The 13,894-nt window shown below is 31.7% G+C and overlaps 2 protein-coding genes across 2 annotated transcripts; both read left to right on the plus strand.

Annotated features, from left to right (window-relative positions):
* Positions 1-1,476: 1,476 nt before the first annotated feature.
* Positions 1,477-7,547, plus strand: LOC132755165 (uncharacterized). The gene is made up of 2 exons (XM_060745973.1): positions 1,477-1,553; positions 6,197-7,547. Exons 1-2 carry the CDS (start codon positions 1,477-1,479, stop codon positions 7,545-7,547), a joined length of 1,428 nt encoding a protein of 475 aa, XP_060601956.1.
* A 2,490-nt stretch (positions 7,548-10,037) lies between these two features.
* LOC132755166 (uncharacterized) lies at positions 10,038-13,415 on the plus strand. Its single transcript, XM_060745974.1, has 2 exons — positions 10,038-11,413; positions 13,282-13,415. Exon 1 carries the CDS (start codon positions 10,263-10,265, stop codon positions 11,382-11,384), a length of 1,122 nt encoding a protein of 373 aa, XP_060601957.1. The 5' UTR covers positions 10,038-10,262; the 3' UTR covers positions 11,385-11,413; positions 13,282-13,415.
* Positions 13,416-13,894: the final 479 nt, after the last annotated feature.

Consider the following 13,894-nt stretch of genomic DNA (forward strand, 5'->3'; position numbering starts at 1 on the left):
CAACACTTTCGTCACAGTATCGTCCTCAAATATGTAGTAATATTATAGTGACAAAATCGATTATCTCTCCAAAGAGTACCAAAGAATCGATGTGACTAGTGGTAACATCCTTTTTTTGTAACATGCGCATGGTTTTGTTTTGAACCTATTCATCTTTTGTATCATCTAATAAAGCCTTTATTATGATCAATTGAATCATATCAGAAAGATACTGCAACACCAAAGTTCTGGTTCTTCTGGATTATTGTTTCCAGCACTTTATTTTTTTGTTTGTTTGGATTTTTACGGCACGTCAACACATAACTGGCCATATCGTGCCGAATGCCATAATAGGCTTAAAATGTTATGTTAAACTTTGTAAATGACAATGAAAATGAGCCAATTAGATCCGGGAATACAAGTTTATCTCTTTCAAATAATCAATAATGTTTTTGATGGCATTGTATTAAAGAGTTCTTTGAGTGAGTTTACACAATAAAATCTATTACGGGCCTGTGAAAAATCATGACATTCAAGAAGAAAATGCTTGACAGTAAAAGTTTCATTACAAGCTTCACAGAAAGCGGCATTGTCATTCGTGAGGAGATAAGGGTGAGTAATTTTGGTGTGTCCAATCCGACATCGAAGAAGAACTGTTTGATCATGGCGGTTTGACAGAGAAAGAGATGGTGACACATCAAGAGAAGGGTTTATATCGTGAAGTTGATTAAAAACGGCTTTGTCCCAATTTGTTTTCCATTCAGATGATACGAGTTTATTTATAGCCGGTCTAAAATCACAAGCAGGTAACAATAAGTCAGTTTTTTGAAAATTTAATGATTGTTTAGCTAAAGCATCTACTTTTTCATTTCCTCGTATACCTACATGACTTGGAACCCAATATAATTTAACAGATTTGTTTCAAGTATATCATGCTAGGGGACAAGAAGGATGCTGCACTTCTTCATTATTCCTCACGTACAGACTTAATCAATCAGAGTCTGCACTTTTCATATAATTTTGTTGTGATTTATGCTTCAGGGGGATCACTGTTGTCCAGAGTTTTATTTTTGAAGAACTCAAACTGAACAAAATCCGTTCAAACCGTTTTGTTTAATGCAATACAAGTCATAGATGCTTAGCCTATAATAATAAATGGGCCTATTCAATCCGGACTACACTTTTCATTTTTAAAAATTGCTCTGAAATTAGAACCGACTGAAAATACACACAGTGCAGACCATGATCAGACGGCAAGCAGCAGGTGTACGCCAAAGTGAGATTGTTACTGATTTTTTATGTTATCTAAGATTTCCTCCATTTAAGATGTCCGTATTCTAAATTTTGTGTAATATGACGTGATTTCTGTTACGAAGGCGCTGGACGAAAATACACAATACAATGTTACGGGGCTAAATGACATGTCATGAGTGATGTAACGTCCATGTGGTTCTTAGAGCAAAATGAAAAGCAAAATACAATAAAAATTGGATCAAAATGGAGAATGTCCCAGATTATTCAAGAAGAAAATGTTTAACGGGCGTGTCATATACTATGTTTGTGTTTGCGGAATGGTACAATAGTTTCCAGTTCCAACAAACCACTGCTACCGGAATGATTCACAATGAAAAATAAAACATGCTGTTGTCAACCATTACACTTAAACTCGATAGATGAACCATAGTGCGAAATTCTGCTACGGCCGACAACGCCCTTGCTTCCAAATCAACTATCGTAACGCCAATGGACTTTGGTAAAATGAAACATCAATTTAACTGTTGACATTTTGCAACTTGTATCCGTACATCAAACAGTGCCTAAGATAGGTTAGGGAATTTCTAGACCCGGACTAAGGAAAATATTTAAATGCAAGTTGTCATTTTTGTTGTTTGGCAACTTAAGATGGAATCATCCGATAAAGGCAATTCAAATGCGTTGGGGAATTTGCGATTATGCTAGCAATTCGACTCATAATTTATTAACACATTGTATGCAGTTGCAATGCACACTCTCTTTTCTTTTTAAAATTAAATATTATTTAAAATTAATATAATTTTTCTTTGTTTGAAGCATAAAATAAACAAGAAAACAAATGTTCATTTACATGGGAATATCCCATTTTTACTCTTCATGGTAATATTCAAACGCGAAAATAACCTCGGTTTTCAAAACAGGTTTTCCGTTTTGACTTTCATTAATATAAATATGCTTTCCTAGAAAAAGAGTTTCTCAAGTGTTCAAACATTGTTAAGCATACAGCTCTTCCAATAAAATTTGTACAGAAATAAATATCATCATACATCTTAATAAGAAACACACACACAAAATTGTTTTGAAATGCATGCATGTAAATGCTGCAGTGTCTTTCATTTCGGAAATGTATATATTAAAAATCTATTTAATTACATGTAAAAGACGTTGATTTGCTGTTCTTATTAAAAACAATAGCATTATAATTGCCTTGTTCTTAACATTCGTAAATTGTTTTTATCGTATTATTGACATAATATTGTATTTGCAATGTATCCTAGTTCGTTTATTAGTTAAATAAAAAATGACAAGATAAAGCTTAGAACCACAAAACAAAATCTGCTTGAAAATGAGTGTCCGAATGCTGTCAAATTCTGCATTTTGCTAGTCAAATTGTTTAATTTCTCTTTTGCAGTAACAATACGACCTCGTTCAAATTCATCTAATGCATTTAGTTTTTATGATTAAAAATCAGCACAATACTTTTGACAAAATGCAATGTGTATATAGTATGTATTGTTTAACTATAAGCTGGGTGATTGTCTAGTGGCAATGATGTATGTATCTCATCTAAACATTATTAAAACTCAGGTCAAAACAAAACGTCAGGTCAAAACAAACTTAAAAGATGTTTTTATGTGGTAATATTTGATTTTAATCTACACATTACAGACAAAATTACTTTTCATCCATTTTATGTGAAATCACACAAAAGCATTAACAGCAAATCTGTATCAATCACCTGTTTAAGTTATTTGTGCGAAATAAATACTATTACAAGTCATTAAAACACCCATGTCATCAGATGACAAAATCGGAAAATCACGTTTTAAGTTCAGAACTCCCGCTTTGTTTGTTCGTCTATTGTAAATAAACTACCTGTGTTATGTGATATCGGATATCTGGAGTCAGGGCACATTACATTGACAGATGTATCATTTAAAAGGTTTCCATCAGCACAGTCTATACAAGCTCAATTATGTTATCAGTGTGCCCTGGCAGATAACAAAGAATAATACATTACGCTATCGATTGTGTTATCTTACCTTTATTACAATTGTCTAATAGGCGTGTAAAAAATATCTGTTAGGCAAAGATAGAAAAGTTGTCATTTTCAGAAACACCAAATCAAATATGACGTTTATGATTTTTAAAAAAAATATAGATTTCTAAATATTTTAAATGTAATAAAAAGAGATAAATCTGTATTTTGTTTGTTTGTTTTACGCCATTTTAAGTACATTTTGGTCACATCTTCACCTCTCGTTGGTCAATACAGCTAATCGGATTTCCTGAAAAACTAACTAGTAATCACCAATTTCTGCACACGTGACTTATTAATTACCACTCATAAATCATAGAACTCTATACCAGGTGTATTGTCAACAACATAATTTTCATTTAATACAAAAATACAGCATTGCTATCGATAAAATTTCTGCATTAATAATAAATAATGTCATCACATAAATGACTGTCTTGATAAAAGACCAAAAAAACTGAAAATATGTTCGATTACATTTGGTTAATGTCATTTCAATGATTTTAAAAAAGTTGTCACTTAAATTAGTATGAATTTAATGAAGCATCGGTATGATTGATTTATATTCAACTGTATTGTATTTTCCCACAATTGACGAACTAACAGATAATTTTCTACTATTTCAGAGGATTGAAATCAGTTCACTTAAGGCTTAATAATTTTGTAATTTTACATGAATTCGTTAATTTATTTTCTAATTTGAGTAAAATGAATTGTATACTTTAAATGCTTATAAGTATTTTATTTCAAATTGTTATAATTAATTTTACAGAGGTCAGTATCGTCTAGTATGTGGCACTATTTACATGAATTTATTCATATATAACTGATGAAACATATCGCTAAATATATTACCTTGTATTTTTACTTTCTAATTACACTTAAACCACATATAAGTATAAATTAATATGATTATTCAAAACAAAGCATTAATAATTCCTGTATGAATGACGTGCTAGTAGGTCCTACTACCTCATTAGCGGGACAATTAAATATTAAAATACAATACATTAAGTGCATTTTGATTTTATAGTCGTTCAGTCTGGAATAAATAGAGGATATTGAATGAGTGTAAGTTCAATACTGAATTTATTGCACGAGTTGAATAAAATTATATTATGCGAGCCTCTGGCGAGCATAATATTATTTTATTCAACGAGTGCAATAAATTCAATAATGAACTTACACGAATTTAATATTCTATTTATCACATACCCAAAATAAAGACCGTTTAAAGTGAAATAAGAGTCATTTTTCATTGACGCGCCGATAGTATAACGCTAACATTTAGCGCGTCTTTACACTATGTTTGTATAACGCTAATGACGTCACGTCAAAATATATGCACGGCCGTGCAATACCATATTTACGGAGTCGCAAAATCGGCACGGGTGTGTGATAAACGTTTTTAATTTTTTATGTTTCCGACCTGAAATTGATAGAATTAGCAATACAAACTGTCCTTGTACATATTGTAATTATAACCGGCATTAAGGAATAGAAAGCGATTCAGCGCAATACTGTCGCAATATATCTTCTAAGCCTTTTAATACGGATTAATGTATATCCATTATACACATGTTATATAAATTATATAATGAAACAAAGTATAAATACTAAGAACTACATGCCCTAATATTGATAATTATAATAATCATCACATAAGATGTACTAGCTACTGTTTAATCAAAATTTTATTGGCATGTTCTCGTTCATAACAATAAGACAATGTCACTGGCACCAGAGTCCTAAAATAATCATGAAATAGATAAATTATACCCATATAACACAAACTGCCCGAAATATTATCAGAAAAAAAATTTCCGACACACCCCCGTATATACTGTCATATATAATTTTCGCATGGTATTGAACCTTTTCGACAGTGGGTACGATCTAACCGCTTATTTTTACATTCCAACTGCAAAAGGGAGATAAACATCGGTCTCGATTCATAGAATATACATTTATCTACAAAACTGGTAAGTAACAATTTCTCAACTTTTACCGTTCCTACATTTTTTATCGAAATTCTCACTTTTGTTTTTTCGCAGAAACCTTCTGTCACCATTAACTTCCGGTTTAGTTGTTGTTGTTGTGGCCGATTTGTAACACGCAATCTGATTGGCTCATATTATTACGGGAGATTTTTCGCACTATCTGTCAAATTTGCCCTTGTGCGTGAACATCAACAGATAAAATGTTGAATTCTGATCAGTGTTTGGCTCTGAATGCTGTAATAAGCGGTCACAATCTTTTAATTAGTGGACAAGCCGGCACGGGCAAGACCCATACAGTCAAAACCATATGTAAAACATTGAATAGAAACCGTAAAGTGGCACTTTTATGTACTACTGGAATGGCTTGTTTACAATACGGTGAATTTGACGCACATACTGTTCATAGGTATTGAACAATGATTGACAATTTCTTTCATTCTAGTGCTTATTTATTTAATATCCATAGAGTCTTACCAGCTTATATACATGGATATTTCATTTTGATATCCCTTATATTAAGAATGAACAGTATAACAAATGGAAGGTGGACAAGTCCATTTCAAAAATTCAGGAGGTTTTCAGAAATTCTTTAATTTTTTATTTATATAATAATGTCATTATACAAAAAAACACATGTAAAAGGTTCAAGAAGTAATGTTTTATTTTTTACATTTGATTTCATTTCTTTTCAAAACATTCACAATTGCATGCTATCAAAGCAACCAGAGTACAAATTTTTAAATAAATATTGTAAAGTTAATATTAAAATATTAAATAATTAAATAAAAGAAAATGGAAAGTCACTTAAAAATGTAAAAGTGATAACAATCATTATTTTTTTCAATCATCCAATCATTTGAAACCATTAACAATTTTATCAAACAACTCATTGTAACTACTTAGTTAATTTATTTTCTTTTTACAGCTGGGCTGGTTTATATGATGGACGTTATGATGTCCTTACAATACAGAATTTGGTGCTCAATGATGACAAGTTTTCTCAAGTTAGAGATAATGTGAGGTCTACAGAAGTGATAATCATTGATGAAATATCTATGCTATCCAAAAACAGTTTTGAACAGCTTGAGACAGTATGTAGAGTGCTACTTGACAAAGATAACTATTTTGGAGGCTTACAAGTTTTGGTATGTGGAGACTTTTATCAACTTCCACCAGTCCCTGACCCTTTACACAATGACAATGGTAATTTCTGTTTTGAAAGTGAAGTTTTCAAGAAATGTATAACTCATAAAGTCTTATTGAAGAAAGTGGTTCGACATGATGAGGAGTCTTTAATAAAAGCAGTTAAAGAGTCTGCCCTTGGAACTCTTTCTGAAGAGACAGATGTGTTCTTAAAAGGTTTAAGTAGGCCATTGCCAAATGATATAGATACTGTTCATCTTTTTGCAAAAAATATTGACTCAACAATGTATAATAATGAACATTTGAACAAGTCCAGTGAAGAAGGCAGGATTTACAAAGCCATTAGAAATGAAGGGGGTAAAAAATATCTTAATAAAATTTTAGCCTGGAACTACCTTCATTTAAAGATTAATTGTCCAGTGATTCTTTTAGTTAATCTGAGTGGAAAACTTGTGAATGGATTGAAAGGGTATGTTAAATACTTAGAAGAGGACACCATTTCTGTATATTTTTCTGCTATAAATGAAACACATAATATTAAAAGATATCTTTTCTCAAAATACAGTGTAACTAAAAAATCTGTAGTAGCACAGCGTGAACAGTTTCCCCTGGTTTTAGGTTACAGTATGACAATACACAAAGCTCAAGGCATGACATTAGAAAATGTTGTTGTTAATTGTACAGGCATATTCCAACCTGGTCAGTTTTCAGTTGCTATTGGTAGAGCAGTATCTTCAAATGGTTTACAGCTACTGAACTATAGGAAAGGTATTTGTTATTTACCCAAAGCAGTTGTTTCTGACTTTTATAAAACAGAAAGTTGTCAATTTTTGAATGATTACAGTTGTTGTTCAAACAAATCAGTCAGTAAAATTTCAGCTGATACAGAATCTTTTCTTGATTATGACTCAGATTCAGAATTTGAAATGAATGAAATTGACTTTATTGAAAAGAATTTCATTGAGGAGCAGAGTGAAATTACAGATCAGGTGTTACCTAGTTATATTGATTTAAATTATCTAAAGGCTTTTAATTTTAATGAGAAGCCAGTGACTGAAACACATAGAAAAATTAATATTGTATGTGAAAAATGTGACTACTCAAGATTAACATTTTTTTGCAAAGTCGATTAAAAAAATTTTCATGAACAGTAGTCAGAAGTGATCCAATATATAAACAAACAACAGGAAAAGGGCGTTCAATGAACCACCCCCACATGCCCCAGCAACAAAACCATGAAGGACCCCGGGGGACCCAAACAAAACGGGACAGGCAAAACAGAGCACGCGGGTTAATCTTAAATGAAATTTAATTTTGTAACTGTTGGGTTCAAAGAAAAAAAAAAACCCAAAAAGGGGGAAGGGGACGGGGAGACCGGGGGGGGGTGGAAATCAAGAAATAAAAACCAGGGGCAAGGGAAGAAAATTTCCCGTAGACGAGAAAAAAACGGGGCCCCCAAGCAAAAGTGTCACCAAACAGTATAAAAAACATAGACATAATCTGGGGAACACATGGGCGCCCCCTTGGAAGGGTCACGCAAAAAATAACGCTGGGATTTTAAAACGGAATGGTCCCAAACCTTTCCTTTTAGCCCCACCATTTTCCCTATAAACAAAACGGTAAATAAAATAAATCCCCGCCAAGTAAATTCTAACAGTTTCATGGTTAAAAAAAGGTTAAATTAAGTAAACTTTTAAAATGATATGAGAAACATTTAAAAAAAAACCCCAATACCATAACAAAATACTCAATCCCCAAAAGGAAGAAGACAAAAGAAAATACCTAAAGGGGCCGACGAAAAAGGAGAAGACGAAATTAAAAAAATTCATCCAAAGGCTTTACAAAATTCCATCATAGATCCCCCACTTGTCCGTCAATGCAATCAAAAAGGAAAGCGTAGTGCCCAAACTGTAAAAATTGAACACTAAAAGCAGTATGTTTTAAATATAGGGTATAACCTTTTAATAAAACGTTAATGTTTTTAGTAAAAAACAAAAAATTCCAGACCCAAAATCTTACGAAGTTTGTAAATCACATCGCCATAAAAACCAGGCTGGCTAATCCCTTGTCGCAGAAGAGTTTTTAAATCACTATTGAATTTGGAAATTAAATCAAAGTTACGATTGTAAAATTTAGTAAAATATTTCCGTAATTTAGAAGCTTGCTGTAATAAAAATATTCCGCTCGTTGAAATCCTTTACGTTGCTACAAGCTCTAGCGAATCTAATAACTGGGAAACATAAACCCCGTAAGATGTTGCATGGGTACGCTCTCCATCTAAATGTAGATAATTAACTATACAAAGTCAAAGTCATCTCTTTTATCATAGATTTTCGTGTGAATAGAATTGTTGTTGATAGTAATATGAAGATCCAAAAATGATGTACTAAAATTTGAAGAGTTCGTTTTATTAAGTTGTATTCATTGCGGATAAATGTCAGACACCATTTGATCAAAATAAGGATTATCTAAATTAAAAAATATCATCAAGGTATCTGGAAGTATTATTAAATGCGACTATAAACATTTGTTGTTTATCTTCAGAGAGACTCAACATAAAAGTCTCTTTTCATAGCAGTAAAAAAACAAATCGGCGACCAGGGGTGCACAATTAGTACCCATAGGAATTTCCTATGATCTGTTTTTAAATGGGTATTACAAAAACCTGACATAAATGTTGTCTAAAAAAAAAAGAGAGTGCTCTACAAACTTCGTCACAGGTCCACATAGTATAATGTTTTACAATACCGTTAGTAAAAAAAGCTTTTTTAGAATACATGCGAGAAAGGTAACTTTTCCCTTGCAAAAGTTTTCTGAATTATGGGGAAATTAGTTTTATCATTGTATTAATTTATGTGCAAAGTTTGTATAAAGTGTAGAAAAATCGTATGTACTGACAGTTGAAGCTTGAAAGTTCTTAATTTTGAATTTATCCAAGATTTCACCAGAATTTTTAATTGACCAAAAGAGATGTTTTGCCTGTGTTTTCATAGACTTTATCACAATATCTAATTACATGTGTTTTAATGGCAGTCAAACAAGACGTCAATAAATAGAAAGTTTACTTGTAGTGCAAGATGTAGAATTAGCAATGAGAATCTAGCTTTGTAAGGTTTTTTATGTAATTTAGGAATCCAATACATAATAGGAAGTTTAAGTTCTTTTTCATTAATTTGTACTTTAAGATTTGAAATATTAGTAATATGATTGTTTACAATGTCTTTTTCGGAGGCAGAGGTTTTAGAATACGCAATTAGTACTATTAAGTTCCTTATGCAAAACGTTAATGTAATGGATTCGTCATACAATTATAATATTATATTAGCCGCCTTGTCCGCTGGCACAAAACAAATTGTGAATGAAAAGCTAGAATATCTTTCTTCAGATGTCTTAAAGTAAGTCTTGTTTTAGGTGGCAAAAGATGTTCATTTCCACGATAAAAATTAATACGTGAATCAATAATTTTAAAGATGTTACGTTTCCATGTAACTAGAGCATTACTATCCGCATTTTCACGGCGACACCATTTGACCGAAAAATCCTCTATAGATTCAGCAATCTGACCACGACAAGCATTAAAATCAATTTCAGAAGGAATTCTGTATTTAGGTCCTTTCAACATGAACACAGGTAGTAAAGAAATAGCATCAGTTTTTGCAAGTAATCATCAGTATATAATCAGTGAGAAATATTATGAAAATGTAAAAAAGTTATTTCTAGTTAATGAACTATCACCGGAACAAAAACATTTTGCTTCAAATATACTAAAGGAAATATTAAGACTATGTACACATAATATTGCTGAAGAAGCTAATATTTAGCATCAGTTAACAACAACAGCTGCTCCTATGTCCGATGCGGGCAAAGGCAAAATCAGATATGTAGGTGGTATGTGTGTGGCAAAAATATCTCAACATTATATCAGTGTTATAATATCAAATCAAAACAATCCGGACAAAAATGTCAAAAATCTTGTGAAAGATTCTGAAAACAAAATTAACATATTAAAACAGATGATTGCAAATGAAGATTTGGATTTCCAATGTGATAAAACTCTTCAAGAAATTGAGCGTAAACAGAATGTTAGAAAAGCTCTAACTTATTTAGGTGACCAATGTTTTCAGTTTTTTTTAAACTTAAATGAAAAAGTAAATAAACTTTTGAGTACAGAAATATTTAGAATACAAAAAAAGCAAATATTTGAATACACATTGTCAGAGATTGAAAATGATGATGACTTGAAACTTTTATTTTTTGAGCTGTTTACAGATGAAAATGTTACTCAGGATACTGTTTATTCTTTATATAAAGAAATTGTTCACAAATACTTACTGGTTTGTCACAAACAACTCCTGATTGATACAAAAGATCGGCTTAATGTGCTTAAGAAAAAAGCTCATAGAGAAGAAATACAGAAGAAAACTGAAAAAAGAAAATCCGAAATAGACCTGTCATTGAAAGACATTGTTTCTGATATTTCCCAAAATAAAAATAATTCACATATGAAATTAAAATTGAATTGTATGTCTAATGAAAACTATTTAACTGGAAGAGAATTTACAAATGTGGAATTAATGAAATTATGTTCTGCCTATGGAGTATTGTTTACTAAAAATATGAAAAAGAAAGATCTAGCAGAAAATCTTAGAAAAAGTATTATTTCCAGTGATAAAATAATGAACCCCGAACTTTTATCAGCAGACGTATCACTGCCATCAATATCAGGGGCTACACGGAAGCGTTCCAAGACTCCTGGTAAAGGTAAAGGGAAAGGAAAAAGTAAAAAAGCAGCTATTAAAAAATATTTCTGTAAAATTTGTTCTGAAGAATATTTAGATGGAGAAGAATGGATTCAGTGTGATTCATGTAACAATTGGCTTCATAGAAGTTGTGAAGAAATTTCAGATGACATGTGGGATGATCTACAAGTTGAAGATACTCCATGGACATGTACAGCCTGTTCTGCATAGATTCCTTACATATTAACTACATTTATGAGGTACCATTATGCTAACATATATTTGAAATGTACAAATCCATTTTCAAGTTATAGGTCTTTAAACATTTTAGCATGTAAATTATAACTTAAATCTCAACTTCTTTTACATGGTACATGTAAAAAAAGTTGAGAATTAAGTTTATTTAATTTAATTTCATTTGATTTAATATAAAAATTTTAATCAAATTTTATAAAGTTTCAATTGCATGAAATATCAGTGGCTCTTCTAAAGGCATGTACCTTTAAACATTTTAAATAGCTTGGTAACAAATAAGCAAGATATTAGAGGATATTTGTTTGTTTTTACAGAATATGGAATATGCCTCTTATTGTTTTTTATATTTTGATGGGCATGAAGACTCTTACAGTCACTGAATATTTGAAATTTATGCTGACTGCCAAAGTGACATATCTTCCATATTCAATTAAAAACAAACCAATAGTCCTTTTATATAAATGTTATGGCACAAAAGAGCATAAAATTTGATTTTAATACATCAATTTCTCTATATTTTCTTACACCTTTTTTTAAGTGGACCTGGTTTTGAAATAATAAAAGGTTGTATTGACTTCCTTTTTGTAGATGATGCTGCATTGCTTTTTTTGGATACAGCATTCTGACCAAGAATTGTAGCATTTATTGCATATTTGTACTGATGAACAGTGGGATTTGTATTTGAGCCATGGCAAATTGTCCTCTGCTGACAAAAAAAGTTTTCAATTACATCACTATTCAAACCAGCAGGAACCAATGTTCTTTTATGGACATTGATTCTGAGGTCACATATTTGTAAGAATCCCCTGATCATGCTAACAAAGTCACTATATGTTTCTTTACTTATGAACTTTTTTGCACGATTAGAAGCAGAAATATCAGTCAAACTTTCTACAGACTCTAACCAGGTGTCTAGCCAATTTTCAATTTTTTTTAAACAAACTAGTCTTGGATCATTTAAGTCTGATATAGGCCTTCGATCTCGAAATAGCTCAATTATACCACTTGTTTGTTCAAGGAGTTCTATGGACATATCCAAGTATGACCCATCAGACAATGAACTTTGATAAGCTTTCATGAGATGCAACATTTCCTTATTCAAAACCTCCTCAGCAAGATGATTGCGCATTTTTGACACTTTAGTTAAAAATATATGTTCATTAGTCAATTTTTGATGAACACGCATAGGATTATGAGATCTATCCCAATTGAATGCTTCAATCCAGTGTTTCCATTCTATATATAAATTGTTAATGTACAACTTTCTTGTGCAAACATCATGGTCACCACTAGAATGAATGTTATTGCGAAGTTTTTTAATATTATGTGAATAGTCCATAATGAATGTTACATTGTTATCTCCGTATGGATTTTTTGTTGTATAATTTGAAGTTTTGGCTTCCTCTTTACTTTGGAAGTGCATCAATTGAAAAGCACGATTGGTACTTGCTCCATCAAAGCAAACATAGTCTATTGTAAATTCATATGTAAAAAGTTTAGAAATGGCCTCCCATGTTGTAAGATAAAGCTCGTGAACATTTGCACCCTTTGATGGAAAATAAGCAAATGGGAAACGGAAACCATCATATGATAAAAAGATGAATTGTAAAATATGTGTTGCTAAGCGCAGTTCACTTTTATGACTATTTAATTTATGCAAGTCCTCAGCAAAATTACCCATGTCCACAATACCATCAACAGTATTCTGACCCCCATAAAAACTCATTTTCAGATCCTCCTGTATAGCCATTTCATCTAATATGATACCACCTCTCATGTCGACATTAAGTTGTTTTGCTTCATTATACATCCACGTAAGCATATTGTCATTTATCCTAGGGCTTTGATCAAAGCAATTTTTATATCTTTGTAGGAGATTGATAGATGGTAGGAAGAGCATACCACTGCTACATAAGGAAACATATGCCTGTGGACTGCGATTCCATAAAGTTAGGCACACCTGTACAATCTCTTTGTCCCAACGCCTACACCTTGGATTTTGATGTGGTGAGTTACAAATATTGCTTTGAGCTAATAATATTTTAAACATAAGGTCATTGCATCCAGGGAAAATAGACTTTAAAGTAGCTAGTCTATCAGGCTCTTCTGGTACAACATTCAAAGTATTATCTTGTGGATCACTGCAAGACATATTTTCACTACAACATTTAATATTCTGTTTTTGGCACAATGAGCACAAGGATGACACTGCATTAAATGGTAAAAAACCTTTGCATTTATTTGTTGAAAGTCTGTGTTCAAAAGAATTCTCATCTCCAATTTTTAACCATTGTTGTTAAAGACTGTTTTTTGGGACATACGTTTTTCTATCAACCGGTTTGCCACAACAAACTTTAGCTTGTTTCACTGTATTGAAGACTATAGTTGCATCCTCAGTGGTTTTAATAGAAATATTGTGAAGTCCTATGTCATTTAGTGTTACATCTTTTTCCCCGATTAATACTTTAACACATCTGTCACTTGAG

The sequence above is a fragment of the Ruditapes philippinarum genome, unplaced genomic scaffold (genome assembly GCF_026571515.1).
Source record: "Ruditapes philippinarum isolate M1 unplaced genomic scaffold, ASM2657151v2 ctg17825_1_1_1_1, whole genome shotgun sequence".
NCBI classification, from domain to species: Eukaryota; Metazoa; Mollusca; class Bivalvia; order Venerida; family Veneridae; genus Ruditapes; species Ruditapes philippinarum.

Coding starts and splice junctions, on each gene's coding strand:
- LOC132755165 (XM_060745973.1), top strand. CDS start 1,477: ATGGAGAATGTCCCAGATTATTCAAGAAGAAAATGTTTAACGGGCGTG. Junction 1,554..6,196: donor ATGTTTGTGTTTGCGGAATG/GTACAATAGTTT, acceptor TTCTTTTTACAG/CTGGGCTGGTTTATATGATG.
- LOC132755166 (XM_060745974.1), top strand. CDS start 10,263: ATGTCCGATGCGGGCAAAGGCAAAATCAGATATGTAGGTGGTATGTGT.